Raw genomic sequence first — 22731 nt, forward strand, 5'->3', positions numbered from 1 at the left:
TCCATTCAAAGTCGCAAAGGTGTTCCCCAATAGTCTTAATGGTCACCGACATTTTTTCTTGCAACAAGAAAAACATTAAAATAGTTGGCGAATGTTTGGCTAACGTTTGCAACCATGAACAAAACTTGATGAAGCCTGATGAGAAATCAACATTTACTACCATCGCAAACACTCAAACTTTGGCCCCTCAGTGGGATACGGAATGTAGAGCAAGTTTAGATTCTTCAAATTTGATGTGTGTAGTAAGTTAGGCTCGTATAAATCCTAAATGGTGGTCTTAAGCGAATCAACAGCTGGTTCAATTATAAGATCAAAATACTAAGCACCATGTCTGAAGTAACTTGAGGTAGTTTGTAGGGATGTCACGATAAGGGCAATATCGTGATATCGCGATATTAAAACTGCCGCAATATCGTCGTCGTCATGTTCACAATATTTAAAAGGAACACATTTGTTAAAAAAAGTTGTTCCATTTGTGCAGTTCTAGCACCCTCTAATGGCTAGTTTATTAGTGCAATTTCATTTTCATTAGGGATGTTTTGGCCTTCTATGTTTAAAATCGATGCTAATTGTCAGAAAAAGGGGAACCTAATTTGCTTGTGAAGCGATCAATGTGTGCTTGCATTACCTAGTAAATGCCTCAATATTGTGAGAGATTGCAGGTGGTTTATATGTGTAACGATTATCGGCCGGTTGTAACTTTTTGCAACCTCAGTTCCAAAGGAACTCCACTCCTGTGTCCTGGACATGCCACCGTGGGGGGTGGGGAGGACAAGAACATCCCCCACAAACAGCCACACATGTTCTGACTCACACGCGCACACGCACACACACACAAGTCAGAACAGTAAAAGCCTTCTTTAGAAACTTGACTTTCTTATTTTGCAACAGAACAATGAATTATGAAATGTTATGTTTGCCATTTGTGAAATGTTGACTCCATGAAATGTCATGAAAATGTTCCATTGCAGTGGCAGATTCTCCACTAATTCTCCACTACACTTTCATGTGTATGCACGTTTTAACAGTGTAAGCTAGGTAACATTTCATTTGAGATAGTCAATTGTACGTATTGCATTGATTGAATTCTGACCTTAGAATCTCAACAAACATGGGATCCAGATTCAATCTGATTAGTCTCTACCAAAACCCTCTCCAAGCTGGTAACTTTCCACTTTGGTCAGTCGGGACCCCCTGGTGTGGAGGCCGCCGCCCTCCCAATTTAAAAGCACGCTCCCTGCTTGCTTCTTCCTCTTTTGGTTCCCGCTCTTTCCGCTCCTCTTGTGGCTCTGCTCTCTTGGGCCCCTGGCCCTTCTGTTCCTGCTCTCCCCGGCTGCTGCCCCCCCCACTCTCTATCGGGCGCGGCTACCAGACAAAGAGCTAGCCCGGCTAGCTTAACCTCCAGCACACGGCAATGCACGGAAGCCATCGCGCGTAGCGACAGGCGCGGCGAAACACGCTGCTTTTGGTCCCTGCAAAGGCTCAAACGGATGGTGCTTTTCCAGGCACCCTGAGGCCTCAACCAAAAAGGGCCTCTTCCCAGCCAGCAGGTTGACCCTGTGAAGCTCAGTTGGCCAGCCGGACGAATTCTGCTCCTCTTCTGAACTGAACCTTCTTCATCCCTTCTTCAAACGGGCTTGGCGAGTCTCCATCCAGGGTCCTGCTTCTCAGACCAACCCCATCTGTAAGTGCAACTTTGCAGGCCTTCGCCCTAGTACAAATTGGTGCAAACTAGGTTGATTGTGGGTCCCATGTTGGTTTGAGTTAAGAAATCCATCACCTTGGCTAAGACCGTTTCTTTTTTCTTGTTTTCTTTTCCTTTGATGATTTCATTACTTTAGTTCTCGTTTTATTTCCTATCATAAGGTGCGTTTCCATTACCCTCAGTTTTGCGCAAAAGGCATGCTTCGCAAAAGTAAGCTGGTAATGGAAACACCGGATTTTCGAAAAAACTCAAATATCGCAAAAAAGTTTTTGCGCTCTCATGAGGTGGTTTTTGAGACGTATCGAAAAAGAAATATTTCGCAAAAGGGTAATGGAAACACTTTTTGCGCATTAGAAGTCATGTGACACCCGCCCGGTCACGGAGGAAAGGAATGTAACACGTTGTTTATGTGTATTTTTATTAAACTTGCAATTACTATTTGTTTTGAGAATTATTAATTTCGGGTTTGTATTTTAGTTGTACATGCTGAAGTGATTTGTATTGGCTACTGCACGTCATGAGTGCAAAAGAGAGAGAGGTGTAATCGAGCGAGCCCCCTTCGAAAAGTTGAAGGAGAGGAGAGCTTGAAATCCTGTCCTGCCATGTCTGGTTAATATAGCAGAAAACATCAGAAACTTTTAACAATTTGTAACCCGCCTTTTACCCAGCTTCTGCATGGGAACAACAACATTTTAGGATTACAGGAAGTAGGAAGTACGGTGCCACTCGCTTTCGTGTCAGAACTGCTTGCCGACTGCCGAGGGACGCACACAACAACACCAACACTAAATGCCCGAAACCGCCCGATGACGATGAGGGGTGAGTGTTTTTAAAGTAATATAACTATACCGGGCGTCAGTCTTCCGTAAACATCATGAGCACCTCCTACAGAACAGCGAGGTCTCGAGAGACGGGACATTCCGAGAATTGCGCCGCAGAAGCGAAACTCTCTTCAATGGAAACGCCGACAATTCGAAATTGTACTTTATCGAAATGGTACAATATCGCTTTTATTTTTGCGAAAAAGGGTAATGGAAATGCACCTATAGTAGTTAGTTTTGCTTCTTTAAGTTCTAAGTAGATTTTCCCACCTAGGTTATGTCACGCCGCCACCGGCGTGACAGCCCATGCTTTTGTTTTGTTATCCATGTTTCCTGTTTTACTTTGAAAACCCTAACTCTCATCTCACCCCAGGTCACTTGCCCTTCCTGCCGCTCCATAATTACCGGTCCCCGCCCTTGATTATCACCACCTGCCACCAATCACCTACAGCAATAAAAGCCACCTGCATTCTCCCCTCAGTTGCTGAAGTGTCACAGTCAGTGCATGGAAGCGTCCCACAGTCCTTATGTCCTCGTTCATGTTGCCAAGTGTTGTTGCCTTGTTTTTGTGCTTTTTCCTCCCCAGTGGAGCGCCTTTTGTTTCCCCTTTTGCCTTGTGCCCTTTTTCCTCCCTAGCGGAGCGCTTTTCGTTGTCCCCAGTCCCTTTTGCCTGTTTTTTCCTCCCTAGTGGAGCGCTTTTTGTTCTCCACTTTTTTGCTTCCCTGTTCTCCTCTCAGCTTGAGAGGAGACACCCGTTGGCCGGAAATAAACCTGCTGCCTTGGTGGCTTACCTTACGCCTGCGTCTGAGTCCTACCTTACCTCGTCGTGTCAGGTTAGAGACTAAACGTGCACAAAAAAACAAAACCTGTTTTTACTGCGTGTGTGTTTCATCAATTTATAGTGACCTCTAAGCTGAACAAAGAACTCACAAAATTGTAGTAAGGGCACAACCTTCATTTTAATGACTGATTCAACGAGGTTCTCATCTGTTATCCTGATAAAATTATCAAAAAGAGATGTGGTGCTCCGCAGGCAAGCTCAACTTAATTTAAGCATTAAGTTTGAGTCTCCTTCAATTAATGAGCCAATTGATTATTAATTTAATAATTAACAATTATTGATTTAATAATTAATTGGACCGATTTCCCTTACATAATGCATTGCTGTTATGTACAAAAGCACAATACTGTTCTTTTTTTTTTTTTTTGTATAAATACAATAATGTGATCTTTTTTAAATATTGCCAACGCCCCCACAATATCATGATAATTATCGTATCGTGACCTTCATATCGTGATAATATCATTTCGTGAAGTTTGGATATCGTTACATCCCTAGTAGTTTGTGCGTCTTAGTGCGTCGATTAAGAAGCGACAAGGTCACTCAAGTAGATGCTGTCTGGCTGTGATGGGAATGATCATCAAAGCATGCCATGTGATCAGGACTGAGTTGGGCGGGGAGTTGGGTTTAGGATAGGAATTAAAAAAAATAATTAAAAAAAAGCCATGCCACCCAACCACCACGTGAGAAGACCAACGTGTAGGGAAATACAGAGAGGTGGACATGCATGAGGAGGAGAGGAGGCAGATGGTGATGCAGAATGAGAAGAAATGATGGAGAGAATATGGGAAGAAGAAAAACTACTGTATATAATAAAGTAGAAGGGCAAAAGAGGATCTGCATCACGGGCAGTCTGGGTAAATGTTTTCATGCTGTTCATTGAAGTGCAGAATATCTTATGCAGTTATGAATATTCATGAAATGTAGTTTCTGAGAATGAGTGTGTTCTTTTATGCCTGCATGCAAGTATTTGTCCTTACATGCTCTGTCATTAGCATCTATAGATTGTCTGATTAGATTTCATTTTTAAACTTTCCTGACCTTTGAAAATGTGCATGTTGTCAGGCAACCCCCGAGTTCACGTTGTACTTGTATTTTGATAGTTTCAACTCTGTGAGGAACATTGCAGCAGCATCAAAACCAAAGGCCAAGCTATGCAAATTACAGTTACCATCAAATTGACTGAATAGTGTTTAGTTTTTGTTTTTTTTGTTTTTTTTTGTTTTTTTTGTTTTTTTGTTTTTTCGTTTTTCACACAGTCCTCTAACTGATAAAGTCGGTGTCCTTGAAGAGAAACGGGCACTGATGAATCCAATCTAATGTTTTAAGTTCTTAAATGCTGCTAATAGAAACACAGTAAATGATAACATTAATTCATTCAATATGTTACAAATCAATTTGAAATGTCATGACTTCCAGAGTATGACCTCGAGCCCTGTCAGGACCCTGGGACACCTCGCTTTGGCTGGCATGCAGGCTCGAGGTTTGGCATTGGTGACACCCTTTTGTTCCATTGCAACACTGGTTATCGACTGCAGGGGGCAAACGAGATTGTATGCCTGGGAGGTGGTCGCCGTAGGTGGAGTGCCCCTCTGCCAAGGTGTGTGGGTACGTTGCATTTATTGTTTCCTCTCCTGTTATCCGCAGTGCATTGCTGTGTCTCCACCCTTTATTATCTTCTTCTAGATTTGACAGAAATATTTGATCGTATTTGATAGATTTTGAGGTACTTTTGGTGAAACAGTAATACTATTAAAAAAAATACATTAGGTTGCAAAGATAGCACCATCCTCCACCACACATGTACACAAGCACGCACGCACACACACAGTACATAGACACTCAATAATAGCTGACTCTTGAGATACTGTGCTGACATTTCATAGCAAAGGCATTTTTTTCATTTGCTGTCTCATCACGCCCTGAATTATTTTGCGTGAAATGCGATTGCAAAATCTGATTCCTGGCTCACCAGTTAAGTGCCGCGACTGCAATGAACTTATAAATTTTACATGTCTGTGCTGTAAACAATCGCAGATATCGGTGGAGGGCTTCTTCTGAATCTTCCTTGTTTAATTGGCTTCATACTTTGAAATATTCATGGTTTATTGAATGAAGGACACAATTGACATTTGCTGCTTGGTTTGAAAATAGCAAAAGGAACATCCCCATACATTTTAGATTACTTTCCTTCCCAAGTCTTCAATCAGAATGGTTAAGTTAGCAAAGTAATTATTCATTCATTTGCATTAACATCAAGCAATTTCAGCCGAATGTAAGAAAGAAAGAAAGTTTTTATATGATCAGTTTAATAGTGAAAATAACATTTTTACGTGTCAGTGCCCAGTGATGATTCCTCCTATGTTACTAAAGCAAACACACTCTCAAAAAATATGAGTTAAAACAAGTTAAATCTATGTTGATTGGCAAATAGAAGAAAAATATGCTGCTACAAAGCAAATGAAGCACTTTGGATCAGATATGTAGCAACCATGTCACATCATTGCAACCATAATCAAAAGAGATCCAGTACAGAGTTACAGTGCTCAGTATAAATGAGTACACCCCAACAGATTTGTAAGAACACCTTTAGTTTCCCTTTCAAAATAAAGATTTTTTTATTTTTACTATACTACAACATACTCTCACAAATATGCCCATTAGCATACAGCAAACGAGTGGAAAGAACCAAGACATTAAGGATCGTATGCCTGACAGAAGATGAGCACTCTGTCTACAATGGGCCACGACCCTCATCGGCCAAACACACACACAGGCGGAGTCGGCGGGGATCGGGATGCCAAATCCGCAGATCCAGCCAATCGGGTAGAGGCCATGGGTCGGAGGAGCAGAGACTGCGGGGGGGGGGCCTCGTCCGGGCTGACCAAAAAGGGGCCACGAACAGAATTGTGTGATCCTCCCTTAGAAGGGTCAGATGAATGAGGTGAAGAGGCCGCTGCCGCAGGGAAAACCAGAGGTGACAGTGAGTGGACTCCTCAGAGGCCAAGTGATTGACTGTCGCTTTGCCGAACCGACTCCAAATAATACTCACCACCTCCCACTGTATCAACTGGGCTCACCTCGTTCCGCCCTGATAATTGGTACATGGAGCAACCATGAAGCGACCGGACACTCAAGAGACGTTATCGACAAACCACCAACGAGAATTGCCCCCGGCTAACCGCTGCATCCTTCTGAGGCGCAACATCAGCCGCAGTCGAGGGTACAGGAGGAGGACTGCCGCAGCAGCGACAGCTACGCACCATGAGACTTAAAAAATTTTTTGGGGTGTTTTGTGGAGTGTGTTGTGTTTTGTGATATTAATCTGATGTTTATGCTATTTATTTATTTATTTATTTATTTATTTATTCAGTCGCCTACTTCTTGTTATTAATTTACTGATATAAAATTCATTGTAAAAAAATACTTGTATACTCACAAATGTTGGCTTTGTTCGATTTCTGATCTTATTCTTGACTGCACGACCGATTTCTGTTTCATGTACAGCACTTTGTATACAGAAATGCTTGTTTTAAAGTTGAGTTGAGAGTTGAGTTGAGTGACACAGTCAAGACACCAGTCAGTGTGGCCTTCTTCGGGCAAGAAGGACCCGCCACAGTGCTTACAGCGAGTGGCATCCTCCATAGCAGCCACCAATCGACGCGCAGGAGTGTGCACAAGTCAATTAGCTCTATCTTCGTGTGGGAGAGGAGGCGAGAACCAGCCACGTCACCAATGGAACAAAACGAAGCTCTACACGGAGAGGGGCAGACTTCATGTGGAGAGCGGCAAAATTCTTGTGGGAAAGGAGGAGAGAATCCGTCTCGTCACCAATGAAACAAAACGAAGCTCCGCACATGGAGAGGGGCAGACTTCGTGTGGAGAGTGGCAGTCTTCATGTGGGAGAGGAGCCTCGCACCTAACCACTTCACCATTAGAACAAAACGAAGCCACAAAGCAATCAAAGGAACACCTATGTGGTCGTTTGTGCTGACATAAGCTAGCAGTTGATATGACAAGCAACATCCAGGCTAGCAAACAACATCAAGGCAACTGGCGCCCCACTGCAGGAGCCGCATAAGTTGCGAGGGAATACAAGCGAGGGAATACAAGCGGGGAGAGGATATGAAAAACCGTACCATCCCTAGGGCTCCCCCTGCATGTCAAGCAGAAAATCAACCAAATCTCTTTTACTCTGGTTGCCAGGGACAGCAGGAGAAGCAGATGTTAGATTTAGTGGTAGAACAATATTGCTTTTATTGTCCATAGAGGGCATCTAAAAAAAATAAAAATTAAAAATAAATAAATAAAAACTATACATGTATGGATAGGTCTCATGCCACTGAACATTTTGAGGGGTCGAAAGTAAGAAAAAATATTCCGCGGAACTCGTTGATGGCGGGCAGTCACCGATGGCGAAGAAAAAAAAAGGGAAAAAAGGGGAAAAGGAAGTAAAAGAGTCTCTTTGGGGGTCAGCGTTGAAGTTGGGCGCACCTGCTCCGGTGTAGCGTGCGGCGAGTGTCTGCTCTCGTTGCAACTTGTTGCTGCCAGGAACAAAGGGGGCCACGTGTTTGACAAGTTTCTTGGAACAAAGAGTCCGTGGGAGCAGGCTGGGAAACTTGCAGGTATCAGCCTGGAGGATGGCCATAGTGGCCAAAAAACGGAGAGAGGAAGAGGAGAGAGAGAAAGAAGGAAGCGTGTGAGGGGGGATCTCCTCGTTGTTTTAAAGCCTATGGGCGGGGCTTCAGGTTGTGGCAAACCCTTCTATTCGCTCACGCAGACTTTAAAAAGCAAATTATTAAAGGGATTAATAATTTGGCATTAAATTTGGTCAGTCTGGCAAATCAGTTTTCCCACACAACACGTTAAGCACACATCGCAATTAATGCATCATAAACTAATTTTGTGAGGTAGTTCCTACTTGCCTAATCTGACTAAACTGAAAGATATTGATTACCTTTCATTCCTTATGGAATACAAATGAGATAGGACATTCATACACACAAGACATAACATGAATCATTCGTAGTTCAGTTATCTGTCAAGAATTATCATGGTATAAACGTGTAAAATGCGGTTACTTGTAAGAACTGTCACTAAGGATAGTCCCAAGTTTCACCACTTGGCGGCGCTGTTGCTCCATCTAGACGTTCCAGGGGTGCCTCGTGTCATTGCCCCCCTGGGGGGGCCGTTGCCAGAGCATCCTCTTGCGTGATAAGAAATGTCATAAATATTCCTGTAATCATTTGGCTGTATCTCCTAGGTCATAAAAGACTTCTCTCGGACCCCGGGAAGTCGGGCTTAAACAAACTCTTTCGGAAGACGCATAAATTCCTATGTGACATGTTCAGCGGCTTCAAAAGAGCTTTGTTTGTGGTTGAGTGACCACCTGCAGACCGAACCAAGATTAGATCCTTCCTGAGCTGTGGAATGTTTATGCAACTGCAGAGAGTTTACTTTGGAAGAAGAAAACAAACAAACAAAAAAATTAGAGGGTGGACTCGGCCATAGTTGTTACACCATTGTCCAAAAATAATGAGCGTTCCAAAAAAATTTGTTGTTATGATTTATTAACAAAGTCAAGGCCCTAATTTGATCATATGGAATATTCCAATTTGAATTTGTTTTTATATATAGATAGATCATAGTTAGATTTAGTGATAGAACAAATGTCTGTGTTGAAAATAACGCTCGAGAGAGAAGTGGAGGAGGAGCAGGAGCACACGACTGCTCACCAGCTCGCTCGGCAAATTTCAAACACGATGAGCACTTAAGCCCAATTACTTAAGCCCAATTCACACTGACTGCGGAAATGACGCGTTACCTTTTCCATACGGCTCCCGCAAGGACTACAATTCACACCGCGTGTGTTGCGTGTCCGGAAATCTGCTCCTGACAGACCGCAAGATCATGTGGGGTTTACGCTGGAGAGTTGAATTCACCCAATAACAACCATGTATATAGAGTCCCATTTGTAAACAATAGCCACGCTTGTCTGTTGTCACATCGATATGCTTTTTGGACATTATTTCTGGGACTTCTACCATGGCTGTTCTACCATGGGTAAGTACGTTTTGTGTTTAGTGTCAATTTGTCTTGTTTAATTTATTCTGAGCTCATTTTTTTGTCTTAAATGTCCGACTCGTGTCATGCTATGCAGCAAGCTAGCTTCCCTCCCAAAAAAATAAATAAAATAAAAAATAAAAAAATAAAAAACCAGAGTTCGCAAGCAGTTTTATTTTGAAATATACCGGATTTACCTTGATGCGAGATGCCCGATTTCCTGTCCGGCTCTTGTCATTTCTTTAGATTCACGAAATTCCGCATGTGGCGTCCGGAAGAAATAGAACGCTTGCGGAAACCTTCCGCATCGCCGCAGTCGTTCCGCACCGCAGACGCACCGCACTGCAGCAGGTGTGAATTGACACGTAGACTTGAATGCGTTCTATCCTTAAAGAGTCCGTATGGAGCACGCAGCGCGTCTGTTCCGCAGCCAGGTTGAATTGGGCTTTAGCCGATGGAAAGCACCACCAAAGCTACTAAATAGCTTAATGTAGACCACAAGGGCATCTACAAATAAAACCAGCAATTAGTTTACTATATAACTACAACAGCAGAGACAAAAGGCAGCCAATGCCACATTAAATTGCAGAGCCTTGACCATCACTGTGAACTGTATTCTCGAGTGGGATGGCCTTCTTTGGCCACCAGGAGGTTGACTCAACTGGTACACTTTTATTTACAAGGCCATGCTTGGATTGCTGCCCTCTTATATTGGTAATCTAGTCACATTGAAAAGTGTTGATTCTTATGGTCTGCGTTCCAATAATCTTTTGTTGCTCTCTGTTCCATTTGCCCTCACTGAGCTGGGGAAAAAGGCTTTTGTTTTCTCTGCCCCTTCTGCATGAAATATGTTGCAAAAGGACTGGAAACTAACGGAACTTGTTTCATTGAACGATTTAAGATCCAGATTAAGGGCACTTGAGACGGCCTCATTGATTTGTAACTGTTTTATATAATTTGTATGTGATTGTAAGTGAAACTTTTATTTGTAACTGTAATGTAAACTGTTTTTGCTGCCTCTTGGCCAGGACTCCCTTGAAAAAGAGGTTTTTAATCTCAACGGGACAATCCTGGTTAAATAAATAAATAAATAAAAATTACCTGGAGGAGAGGCACAGTAGAGGAATATGAGGAACCCTGAAAGGAGGCGGACCTCAGAGCCAAGGAACAAGTTGAGGACAGGTGCCAACTGACTCCTTATATAGGGAGGGCACTAATGCTGATTAGCTAGGGATGTAAGGTACTGCCACACACTTCCCACCAGGGGGATCATTATCTCATCCTGCCACATTATCATTCAGCTATTAGCATTCAACTTCCAGAATTCCCATGCAATTTCTGCAGAAATTGCACTTAGTCTAGTTCATGTTGCTATATGTATATTTTTGACCAAGGAGATTTGGTGACTTAATAAAGTCATAAAAGAACCAAACTTTATGGATGTTTTTTGTGATAAAGAAGTATTTGTTTCAATCACTCTATACGAGAAAAAACAGAGATGTAGAAGGCAAGGCAAGGCAAGGCAAGTTTATTTGTATAGCACATTTCATACACAAGGCAACTCAATGTGCTTTACACAAGGAAAGACAACACATAAGCATCAAGAAACAGTAGTTAACATTGCAAGGAAGAAAAATAAATGAAAATAGGTTACAAAATTTACTAAAAAGAACATACAATAACAATCTTAAAAAAATATTCAACAAACTTTAAAACATTTAACATAAGGAAGTTTAAAATAATAAAAAACACTTAATTAAAGCTGTTTAAAAGTCCCTAATCAAAGGTATAAGAAAAAAGCAAAGTTTTTAACCTGGATTTAAAAGCCTTTACACTCGGGGCTGACTTCACTTCTGTTGGTAGCCTATTCCATCTGTGTGCAGCATAATAGCTAAATGCAGCTTCGCCATGTTTGCTTCGAACTCTGGGTTCCACTAGTTGGCCCAAGTCTGGAGATCTCAGAGCCCTGCTGGGTTTGTACTCAATCAGCATTTCTTGGATATATTCAGGACCCAAACCATTTAGTGATTTATAGAAAAGTAGCAGAACTTTAAAATCGATTCTACAGCTGACTGGGAGCCAGTCTAAAGCCTTAAGTACTGGAGTAATATGTTCTGATCTCTTTGTTTTGGTCAGAACTCGGGCTGCAGCGTTCTGAATGAGCTGCAATTGTCTCATGTTCTTTTGAGAGAGTCCAGTCAGAAGACCGTTACAGTAATCTGTCTGCTAGAGATAAAAGCATGGATAAGCTTCTCTTGGTCTGCTTGAAGCATGCAGTCCTTCAGTCTGGATGTGTTTTTCAGCTGGTAAAAGGCTGTTTTAGTGATGAATTTAATATGATTGCTGAAGGTCAGGTCTGAGTCTATTAGTACCCCAAGATTTCGAACTTGGTCTTTAGTTTCTAAAGACAGTGACTCAAGCTGTTTTTTAACAGCAATCCTCTTTTCTTTATTGCCGAAAACAATGAGCTCCGTTTTGTTTTCGTTCAGCTGAAGGAAATTTTGGTTCATCCAGTTGTTAATTTGCTCTAGAGAATGACACAATTCGTTAATAGAACTGCTGTCATTTGGGGACATTGATAAATACAATTGTGTGTCATCTGCATAACTATGATAGTCAACATCGGCGTTCTGAAGTATTTGACCCAAAGGTAACATATACAGAATGAACAACAGGGGTCCAAGGACTGACCCTTGAGGAACCCAACGTCATGGCCTTTCGATCAGATTCAAAATTTCCAATAGTCACAAAGTAACTCCTTTCCTCCAAATAGGACCTGAACCATTTAAGGACTGTTCCATTTAATCCCACCCAAGTTTTCAGCCTTTCTAACAGTATATTATGATCAATCGTGTCAAATGCTGCACTGAGGTCCAACAAGACGAGCACCGATACCTTCCCTGCATCAGTGCTCAATCTTATATCGTTCAGTACTTTAATCAGAGCTGTTTCTGTACTGTGATGAGGTCGGAAACCTGACTGGAATTTATCCAAAAGTCCATTTCAGCTCAAGAAATTGCTGAGTTGATTAAAAACCACTTTTTCAACTATTTTAGTTACGAAGGGAAAGTTTGCGATTGGTCTATAATTTGCTAGCAGGGAGACATCCAGTGTTCTCTTTTTTAGAATGGGCTTAACGGCGGCTACTTTCAAATAACTGGTGACTCTGGAGAGCCATGACATTATGTTCTTTACTAGTGTATGTAAACTTTTTAGCACTTTGAATACAATATTGTGTGGGTATAGACCCCTTCAAAGTTTGTAAACCAATGTAAGCAATTTAAAGGGAGGGGCTTAGCTGGAAGCAAAAACACCTCTGGCACGTGGTTCTAACACTGGTCAGCATATTTTCACAGAAAGTTTACATCGGAAAGGACGCGGAAAACTGCCATTTGAGTTAATATGTGAGTAAACTGATAAAAATAGAATAGAATAAACAGACAACCAGCGTTGTTTACTTCTAGCTGCACTTCGTTGCCTCCAGCGGTTGTTTTTGCCTCCAGTAAACACCATGACATCATTGTGACGTAGGCCATGAAGGGGTCCATTGAAATTTTTTAAATTTTCTAAAATGTCTGGCAGTAAATGAGTTTTAAAAAGATACTTTACTAATTGCAACATTTTAATCTTTAAGATGATAGTTTGTCCAGAATTAATTTGATAACTATTATTTTTCAGATACAATTTATACTTTTAAAAACACATTTTTCCACATGCTGTCGACTGAAGATGGTATCATACGTGCTGAGGAAATAGATACCAACAAATCAGGGTTCACCAGTTTTCTAGGTTTGGTCAGAAAACGAGCCATGATTGGTTTCCTGAGCACAGGTTATGTCATCTTTAGTCCACAGCAAGTGGCAAAATTTGTTTTTAAAGGTATTAATTGTTAATGAAAAATAATGAGGTTAGCACAATTATAGACAAAATATTATCTTTTTACTGTTGAAAATGGCTCAATTAGTCAAGGATCCCTTTAAGTTACCAGACTTCTATTTTTGATGTAATTATGTGTTTGTTTGTTTTTCCAGCTGAGTGCGGATCAACAGTCTCCACAAATGAGGGTGATCTTTTGTCACCAAACTATCCTTTGCCATATGACAACAGCCACGAATGTGTGTACAGTATTCATGTACAAAGAGGCAAAGGCATCAACATCACCGCCAGCACGTTTCAACTTGTACAAGGTGACATCCTCAAGGTATGGCTGCTCTGTTTTGACAAACAGAAAAAAACCTTACCTGATCTGTTTGTGTCATTTTTTTGTCGAAGTGAATGAAACAGTTGAGGAGCTTCGATTGATGAGAACTGGGAAAAGGAACTTTTTGCAAAGAGGAAGGTTGCAGAAATACTTTGCCTTAGAAGTTGTAGCGTGACTGGATGTATCAAATAACTGATGCAAATAACCCTCCGTCTCAGCTGGAGCTCCGTCTTTGTAGTGCAGCTGTCTAATGGTGTGATCAGTAGTGCATGTCATCCCAGTCTTTGTTTCTTGTCATGCACTTGTGTCGATGACATTTCTTTCTTATTCGTTTATTAAATTATTTTAGACTAGCTTAAAAAAAAATATATATATATATATATATATATATATATATATATATATATATATATATATATATATATATATATATATATATATATATATATATATATATATTGTCATCTCAAAGATTCTAGTCTCTAAATGCAGGAGGAATGCATACACAATAATACCTGTCAATAAAATATAAAGTTCCTCAAATGAATATTTAATTTACAATTGCAAAGAAATATTAAATTGCCAATGTTTCCTACATATTTCACTGCTTGTAACCTAAAATTGTGTACTGCAATACTGTTTGACACTTTGCAGTTTACCATCTAAATTGGAAAAGTTCCCTTTAATAATTAGCAGTATCAAATAAGACGAGTTATTGTCTCCTGAATTAAATTTTCACTTATGCCACATACAGCGAAGTATATACAGTCAGTGCCAAAGGCTTCCACTAATCGTGTCCTGTTTTTGTTTCCTCTTACCAGGTGTATGACGGTAAAGATGGTGCAGCTCCACTCCTTAGCACATACACAGGCACATCCATGCAAGGTCTGTCACTCACCAGCACTTCTAATTATATGTGGTTGGAGTTCTACTCGGACCAGGATGGCACAGCAGCAGGTTTTCTCCTCAAATACCATAGTAAGTTACTGTTCATCTCCTTAGATGAATGTGGTGCAAAAGCTTTGTCCAGTGGTTGAATAATAGGCAGTATACCTTCATGGAGAACATAAAATCGACCCTCAACCTTCCTCGCTGTGTCTTGAACAGTTAAGAATTTTTGCACAGTATTGTGCATTCCGAAGCCAAGTGGTGTACCACGCACTCACACACCCGCACATGTACACCTTATCCTTAACCTTACTGTCTCAACTTTCTTTGCTCTTTATCCAAGCAATTAAACATACCTGCCAAAATGTACGTCATACTCCAGGCGAATAATTATTTTAATTGTTTCAAATTGACATTTTGGTGTGCAAGTGTATTGTGACTACTGCCTATTCCAATGGAGTCCAAACTCGGTCCTCGAGGGCCTGAATCCTGCAGGTTTTGGATGTTTCCTTCCTCCAACGCACCTGAAGCTCATCAGCAAGCTCTGCATAAGCCTGATAACAATCCTGTTCATTGGAAACCGGTCCGTTGGAGCAGGGAAACATCCAAAATAGCAGGAATCCGGCCCTCAAGGACCGAGTTTGGACACGACTGGTCTACACCATGCATGTAATCTCTTAGTGGGTGAGTAAATAATGGTTCAATGGAAACTGGTTGGCGGTTATCGATGGGATTTGCTTCTCTAGCTAATTAATTTGCTGGCTCTGCATAGTTGTTGTACGTAACTGTTTTTTTTATTTTTTTTATTTTTTATTTTTTATTTTTTATAAATGTGTTACTTCTACAAAGAAATGAAGTTATGAATGTGTTAAGTATGTGTTCCAATTTAGTTTTAGTTTTAATCTGTTTTTTCTTTTTCTTCAAAGGTCCAGAACACTGTAAAATAGCCTGTGTGCATTTGACTAGACATGACATAGCAGTACGGTCAAATATTGTGGTATTTGGATATCCTGATGAAAATGTTATTGAATAATTGAGTATTCGGATTAAATAAATAATAACCCTATTTATTTATTTATTTATTTATTTATTTATTATTTGGATTACCAATAAATTATTGGTAATGAAAAGAATATGAGTCCACCTCACAAACAACTTCGCTTGTTGGTGGTCCACAGCTTGTTAGAACATTTTTAGTATGTTTTTATTGAATCTGACAGAAGCTTTGTGGACCAATTTTGACAATAGATTTCAATGGAGCAGACCTTGGGCCATTTGGGGGTGTGGTTTACTAAAATGTCAATTATGAATACAGAAGTGAAAATAACACATTTCACTTACAATGAAAAGCCAGTTGTTTTGTTTTTTGGTTTTCGATGATCAACATTTTGTTTAACTTAAATTTAATCTGTGCATAGCAAAAAACAAAACAAAACTGTATGTTCTATGGAAACATTAGTGAGTATGGGGCGAAGTGAAGTCAGAACCACAATAGTGATTTTGCTAACTAAAACAGCACATTTGGGTAAGCCTGTTTTGTTAAAAATTGATCAGTAAGAACTACAATTGTGTCAGGCTATCATAAGTAAAACACAGGGAACGAAGGGGAAGACGGATTAACAAGAAATTTTTATTGGACAAGTAGCTCAGACGAGAGGCTCTCACAATTTAGCAACAACAGTTGACCTCACGTCCTGCACGGTAACCATGCTGATCTTGCTCCAGAAGAATTGTTAACTGCTTTAGCCCAATTTACTCAATGTTCTTGTTGCTTTACACCATTGTTTCCTTTTTGCACTAAATGTTTATATGTCTAACATCATACTTTGTTCAAAACATCTATTTTTCTGTTAACCTGTGGTATTTATTTTGTATTATTGTAGTTGCAGTTGCAAGACGTTATTAGGGCCCGAGCAACGACCGCTGCGAGGTCCCTATTGTTTTTCGATAGGATTATTATTATTATTATTATTATTATTATTATTATTATTATTATCCGAGCAGTGACCGCTGCGAGGTCCCTATTGTTTTTGTAAAAATTATTATTATTATTAGGGCCCGAGCAGCGACCGCTGCGAGGTCCCTATTGTTTTTGTAAAAATTATTAGGACCCGAGCAGCGACCGCTGGGGGCGGGGCATCAAAAATTGCCTTTAAAATTTCATTTGTCCAGAAAGACAAAATGCTTAATAACTCCCATGTACAAGCTCCAAAAAATCTCAAACTTCTCATGCAACTTAATAGTCACGGCCTGAAAACATTTATATGATAAAAGTCAGTTATACATATAGCTCCACCTAGTGGTGACAATAAATGTCATACTTTACGTTTTTAGCTACTGTGCCAAGCTCTTTGAAGGAATCCAGTTGAAAATTGGTCAGAAAAGCCTTAAGATATTGATCATGCCCCACACCGAATATTGTAACTTTTCGCCAAAGGGCGTGGCCTCTACGGTGCCGCAAAGTCTGGTAATTTTTCGTGGCAATAAAAGCTGCTTTAACTTGACCCAGATAATCCTATCTTCTCAAAATCTTACACAATTGATGAGAGTCCAGCCCTAAAGACATCTACGAACTTATATTTCATCTTACTGATAGCGCCACCTACTGGCAATTTTTTTTCTTACGATTTTTCTTCAATGTTTTTCTCCAACCACGTTAAGTGGACCTACCTCATATTTGCTCAGATGAGGGTTTCGGCCTTCATGATGTCACAACACGAAGTTTGTGAGTTTTCGCGAATCGCTGTGGGCGTGGCTAAGCGCTGTTCGCCAAGAAAACAACGCCAATTTTGAGGGCCTAAACCGGCACAGAAACACATGAAACTTGGCACACACGTCTGGCCTGGCAAAATGAGCAATATTTTATCGTGGATTGTGCTATTTTTACAAAAAAATGACTCAATAGCGCCCCCTAGAAATTTTTAATGAAACAGCCCCAGTTGTACGTTTAAGCAAGAGCTACGAAAATTTTTAGGTGCATTAGGGAGCCGAAGACCTACAAAAAAGTCTCATGGACCCATATGCTAAAATGAACAGGAAGTGAACTACGAATTTTTGAATGTCCCATTTTTTACGATTTTAGCACATTTACAGGGGGCATACTTTTGCCCACTTCTCCTACACGTTTCATCCGAGTGACTTCAGACTTGACCTGGGCCATGTCAAGACCTGAGCCAACGACAGTGGGAAAAATCTTGACTTTTCGGAATACTATATGATGAGGGCGGAGCATCAAATTTTGTGTTTCGCAATGAAAAAGGATATGCGTAATAACTCCCCGGTATATGCTCCAAAAAATCCCAAACTTGACATGTATGTTTATAGTCAAGGCCTGAAGCTATCTCTATGACAACATTCAGTTATATATGCAGCGCCACCTAGCCCTTGAGGCATGAAAAAAAAATACCCCACTTACGGTATTTTTACAAAAATTGTAAACACGTTTCGCAATGAAAAAGGATATGCTTAATAACTCCCCGGTGCATGCTCCAAAAAATCCCAAACTTGACAGGTATGTTTATAGTCAAGGCCTGAAAGTATCTCTATGACAACATTCAGTTATATATGCAGCGCCACCTAGCCCTTGAGGCAAAACAAAAAAATACCCCACATACTGTATTTTGTACAAAAAATGTAAACTCATTCTAAGTGTGATAACTAAGTCATTTTATGAATATTCTTTTACTTTCCACCACTCAAAATCTTCACTGGCATCAGACCTATCCAAACATACGTATTTTTTATTTAGTTTTATTTATTTTTGATAGCCTCTATGGACGTTAAAAGCAGTATCGTGAATGAAGGATATGCTTAATAACTCCCCGGTACATGCTTCAAAAAATCCCAAACTTGACATGTATATTTATAGTCAAGGGCTGAAGGTATCTCTATGACAAAATTCAGTTATAAATACAGAGCCACCTAGTCCTTGAGGCATAAAAAAAATAAAAAACAACCCCACTTACGGTATTTTGTACAAAATTTGTGAACTCATTGTAAGTGTTATAACTAAGTCATTTATGAATATTCTTTTACTTTCCACTACTCAAGATGTTCACTGGTATCAGACCGATCCAAACATATGTACTTTTTTATTTTGTTTTATTTATTTTTCATAGCGTCTATGGACAATTAAAGCAACATTGTGCAATGAGTACGAGCGATGATGGGTATATATACTTTGGCAAAAAATACCAATCAGGTCAACTCATTCCCTAAAAATAAAAAAGGACGCTGATTTTTGCAGATCTTAACAATCACCAAAACCCATTGAGCTTGACACACACATCACACCTGGCAAAAAAAAATCCACATGTAAAGGTTTATCATGCCATGTTCAAAGAAATTTTGCTCCTAATGTGCCAGTACCCCAATGTGCGAGTACCCCAACGTGCAAGTACCCCAACGTGCAAATAGCCCAACGTGGCCCGGGCTGCGAGGGCCCTTTATAGCTGCTCGCAGCTCTCGTTTAAAGTGTTTTTTCTGGGGGAAAAAAAGTAACAATAAGAATACTATTAAGGCAATGGATCGATAAGCAGTATTTTTAAGAGTAGTCGTATTGATAAAATCGATAAACTTCTCTGTGGTGCTGTGTTTTTATGCCCTTGTCCGGGTCACCTATGAGAAACAGGACCCTAGGAGAGGGACCTGACAAAGAGCTTCTGAAAAATATGGACTTAGTTTTCCCTGTCTAGCACCTGGTGGCCAGGCCCTACTTCCCATGGCCACAGCACCTGTGGGAGGGGCCAACGGAGTCGGGTGCAGAGAGAGCTGGGTGATGACGAAAATCGGTCCAATCCCCAGCTAGGGAGATGGAATGTCACTTCTCTGGCGGGGAAGGACCCTATGCTGGTGCGCAAGGCAGATACTTTCCGACCAGTCATATCTACACACATCTTGGGGCCTGCTATCAGTCTTGTCAAGAAGGGTTGGACTCTCTTCCACGCTGGAGTTGCCCACCAATTAAAGCACTGGACAGGTGTGGGCATACTTATTACCCACTTGCTTGGCACATGTACATTGGGGTTCACACCAGTAGACAAGAGGGTAGCCTCCCTCCTCCTTTGGGTGGGGGGATATGTCCGACTGTTGTTTGTGCCTATGCACCAAACATCAGTCAAGAATACACACCCTTCTTTGAGCGTTGGAGTGTGCGCTGGAGAGCGCTTCCCCTGGGAACACAATCTCATTCTGCTAGGGGACTTAAACGCTCAGGTGGGCAAAGACAGTGAGACCAGGAAGGACATGAACCCGGGTGGTGTTCCGTTAATGAACTTGTACATATGTACACCATGTTCAAGCATACAGTATGGGTGTCCATATGTGCACTTGGCAACAGGACACCCTTGGCCACAGTTCAATGATCGACTTTGTGGTTGTGTCATCGGATTTATGCGTGCACGTTTTGCACACTCGGGTGAAGATAAGTTTTAAGCTGTTAACTGATCACCACCTGGTGGTGTGTTGGCTCTGATGGAGGGGGAAGATGCCAGTCCGTTCTGGCAGACCCAAACCTATTATCACTGTTTGCTGGGAACGTCTGGCAGAATCTCCTGTCATAAAATAGTTTCATCTGCCACCTCTGACAGAACTTTGCACAGGGGAGGCTGTGGACAACTTGTCAGAGTATTGACCTTGCTACGTCCTTCTTTAAGAGCTTTATTCTTACCTCGCGAACCTAAATTCCAGTTTCTAGTCTTGTTTTGATTCCTGTATGCACGTGAGTTGTTATCCGTAATTTTGTGTTTGTGTCTCTCCGGCCTTGTGCGGAGAGTTTGTTTCTTCACAGGTTGAGTCTGATAAACTCCGTAGTTCTACATCTGTTTCCTCAGCTTGTGTCTGAGTGATTGTTTCTCCTTGCGTTTGGTGTTTGCCACGTCGCCTTTAGTTTATTTATTCAGCTTTTGCTACTGTTTTGATTTATTTGTTAGTTCCTTGTGTAATGCGGTTTTGTAGCCTACGAGTCCATTTTGCTTTCTGAGTTTTTTTGGCTGAGTAAAACAGTCCTTTGTTAATCGTTTTCTCTCCTGGCTTTGACCAGCGCTTTATGTTTAGTATTATCAATTTGTCAAATAAACTTTTGTAAACTACACCCCATCGTGCCTCTGCATTTTTGGGATCCACCTTTCGGTCCTACCGGAGTGCTTAACACAGACACAGTTGCCTTCACGGCAATTATCCGGCTGGGGGGCGGGGAGAGAGAAAAAGAAAAAAAAAAACCCTCAGTACGGTATGCCATCGAATGGACCAATCACGAGTACTGCATCCGGCCACAAGCTAAGCCACACTTAAAATTCATGCCGTGCGTAGATCATGTGATCGACGCGGTCATGAACGCACGAGCAAACGCAGAAGTATAAACGAGGCTTATGACCTGTGTCTCGGAAAACTAATCAATCGTAGGATCAAACAGGAGGTCCCACCCACTGACTTTGATTGACAGACCAAGTCTTTCGGCTGTAAAACGCCATTATGTAATAGAAGACCATTGTGGAAAAGGACATTATGAAATAAAAACTGACTTTGTTAAAAAAACAAAACAAAACAAAACATTTCCTTATCTTATAAAACCTTGAAAAATAAGTTTTTTTTTTTTTATAAAGTATGACTTTAAAATCATGAAATATTTCATCAAAATAAAAAATGTAAATGTGGCGCATATCAAAGAATAGTATGAACACTTCATAATAATACTAACTCATTTTACAATTTAATGACCATATTACATAATTGTCTGTTATATATCAAAAGGCTAGTTTTTTCAAAATGGTGTTTTTTATTTATTGAATTTTGACACTTTTGGGCTTCCATAGAAAAGGAGTCACTATAACACAATTAGCAGAAATAAATTAAACTAGAGCTGCGAGCAGCTATAAAGGGCCCTCGCAGCCCGGGCCGCGTTGGGGTACTTGCACGTTGGGGAACTTGCACATTGGGGTACTGGCACATTGGAAGCAGAATTTCTTTGAAAATGGCATGATAAACATGTGGATTTTTTATTTTTTTTGCCAGGTGTGATGAGTGTGTCAAGCTCAATGGGTTTTGGTGATTGTTAAGATCTGCAAAAATCAGCGTCTTATTTTTTATTTTTAGGCAATGAGTTGCCCTGATTGGTATTTTTCGTAAAAGTATATATACACACATCATCGCTCGTACTCATTGCACAATGTTGCTTTTATTGTCCATAGAGGCGATCAAAAAATAAATAAAACTAAATAAAAAATACGTATGTTTGGATCGGTCTGATACCAGTGAACATATTGAGTGGTGGAAAGTAAAAGAATATTCATAAATGACTTAGTTATCACACTTACAATGAGTTTACAATTTTTGCAAAAATACCGTAAGTGAGGCATTTTTTTTTTATGCCTCAAGGACGAGGTGGCGCTGTATTTATAACTGAATTTTGTCATAGAGATACCTTCAGGCCTTGACTATAAATATACATTTCAAGTATGGGATTTTTTGGAGCATGTACCTGGGAGTTATTAAGCATAGCCTTCATTCACGATATTGCTTTTAATGTCCATAGAGGCTATCAAAAATACATAAAACTAAATAACAAAAATATGTATGTTTGGTTAGGTCTGATGCCAGTGAATATTTTGAGTGGTGGAAAGTAAAAGAATATTCCTAAATGACTTAGTTATCACACTTAGAATGAGTTTACATTTTTTGTACAAAATCCCGTAAGTGGGGTATTTTTTTTTCATGCCTCAAGGGCTAGGTGGTGCTGCATATATAACTGAATGTTGTCATAGAGATACCTTCAGGCCTTGACGATAAACATACATGTCAAGTTTGGGATTTTTTGGAGCATGTATCGGGGAGTTATTAAGCATATCCTTTTTCAGTGCGAAACACAAATTTTGATGCCCCGCCCTCATCATATAGTATTTCCAAAAGTCAAGATTTTTCCGTCTGTTGTTGGCTCAGGTCTTGGCATGGTTCAGGTCAAGTCATAAGTCAGTCGGATAAAACGTGTAGGAGAAGTGGGCAAAAGTATGCCCTCTGAAAATGTGCAAAAATCGTCAAAAATGGGACATTCAAAAATTCGTAGCTCACTTCCTGTTCATTTTAGCATATGGGTCCAAGAGACTTTTTTGTAGGTCTTTGGCTCCCTCATACACCTAAAAATTTTCGTAGATCTTGCTTAAACGTACAATCGGGGCTGCTTCGTTAAAAATTTCTAGGGGACGCTATTGAGTCATTT

General features: G+C 40.5%; 1 protein-coding gene across 5 annotated transcripts in view; it reads left to right on the forward strand.

The window, feature by feature from the left end:
• LOC144021954 (CUB and sushi domain-containing protein 3-like) overlaps positions 1-22731 on the forward strand; it is a 1200535-nt gene that overhangs the window by 408702 nt on the left and 769102 nt on the right. For all 5 annotated transcript variants that reach the window (XM_077526258.1, XM_077526261.1, XM_077526260.1 and 2 more), the window contains exons 21-23: positions 4787-4975; positions 13462-13631; positions 14453-14609. In XM_077526258.1, the coding sequence (XP_077382384.1) occupies positions 4787-4975; positions 13462-13631; positions 14453-14609 (516 nt within the window). The remainder of the gene's footprint in view (positions 1-4786; positions 4976-13461; positions 13632-14452; positions 14610-22731) is intronic.

This window comes from Festucalex cinctus, chromosome 7 (assembly GCF_051991245.1).
Source record: "Festucalex cinctus isolate MCC-2025b chromosome 7, RoL_Fcin_1.0, whole genome shotgun sequence".
NCBI lineage: Eukaryota > Metazoa > Chordata > Actinopteri > Syngnathiformes > Syngnathidae > Festucalex > Festucalex cinctus.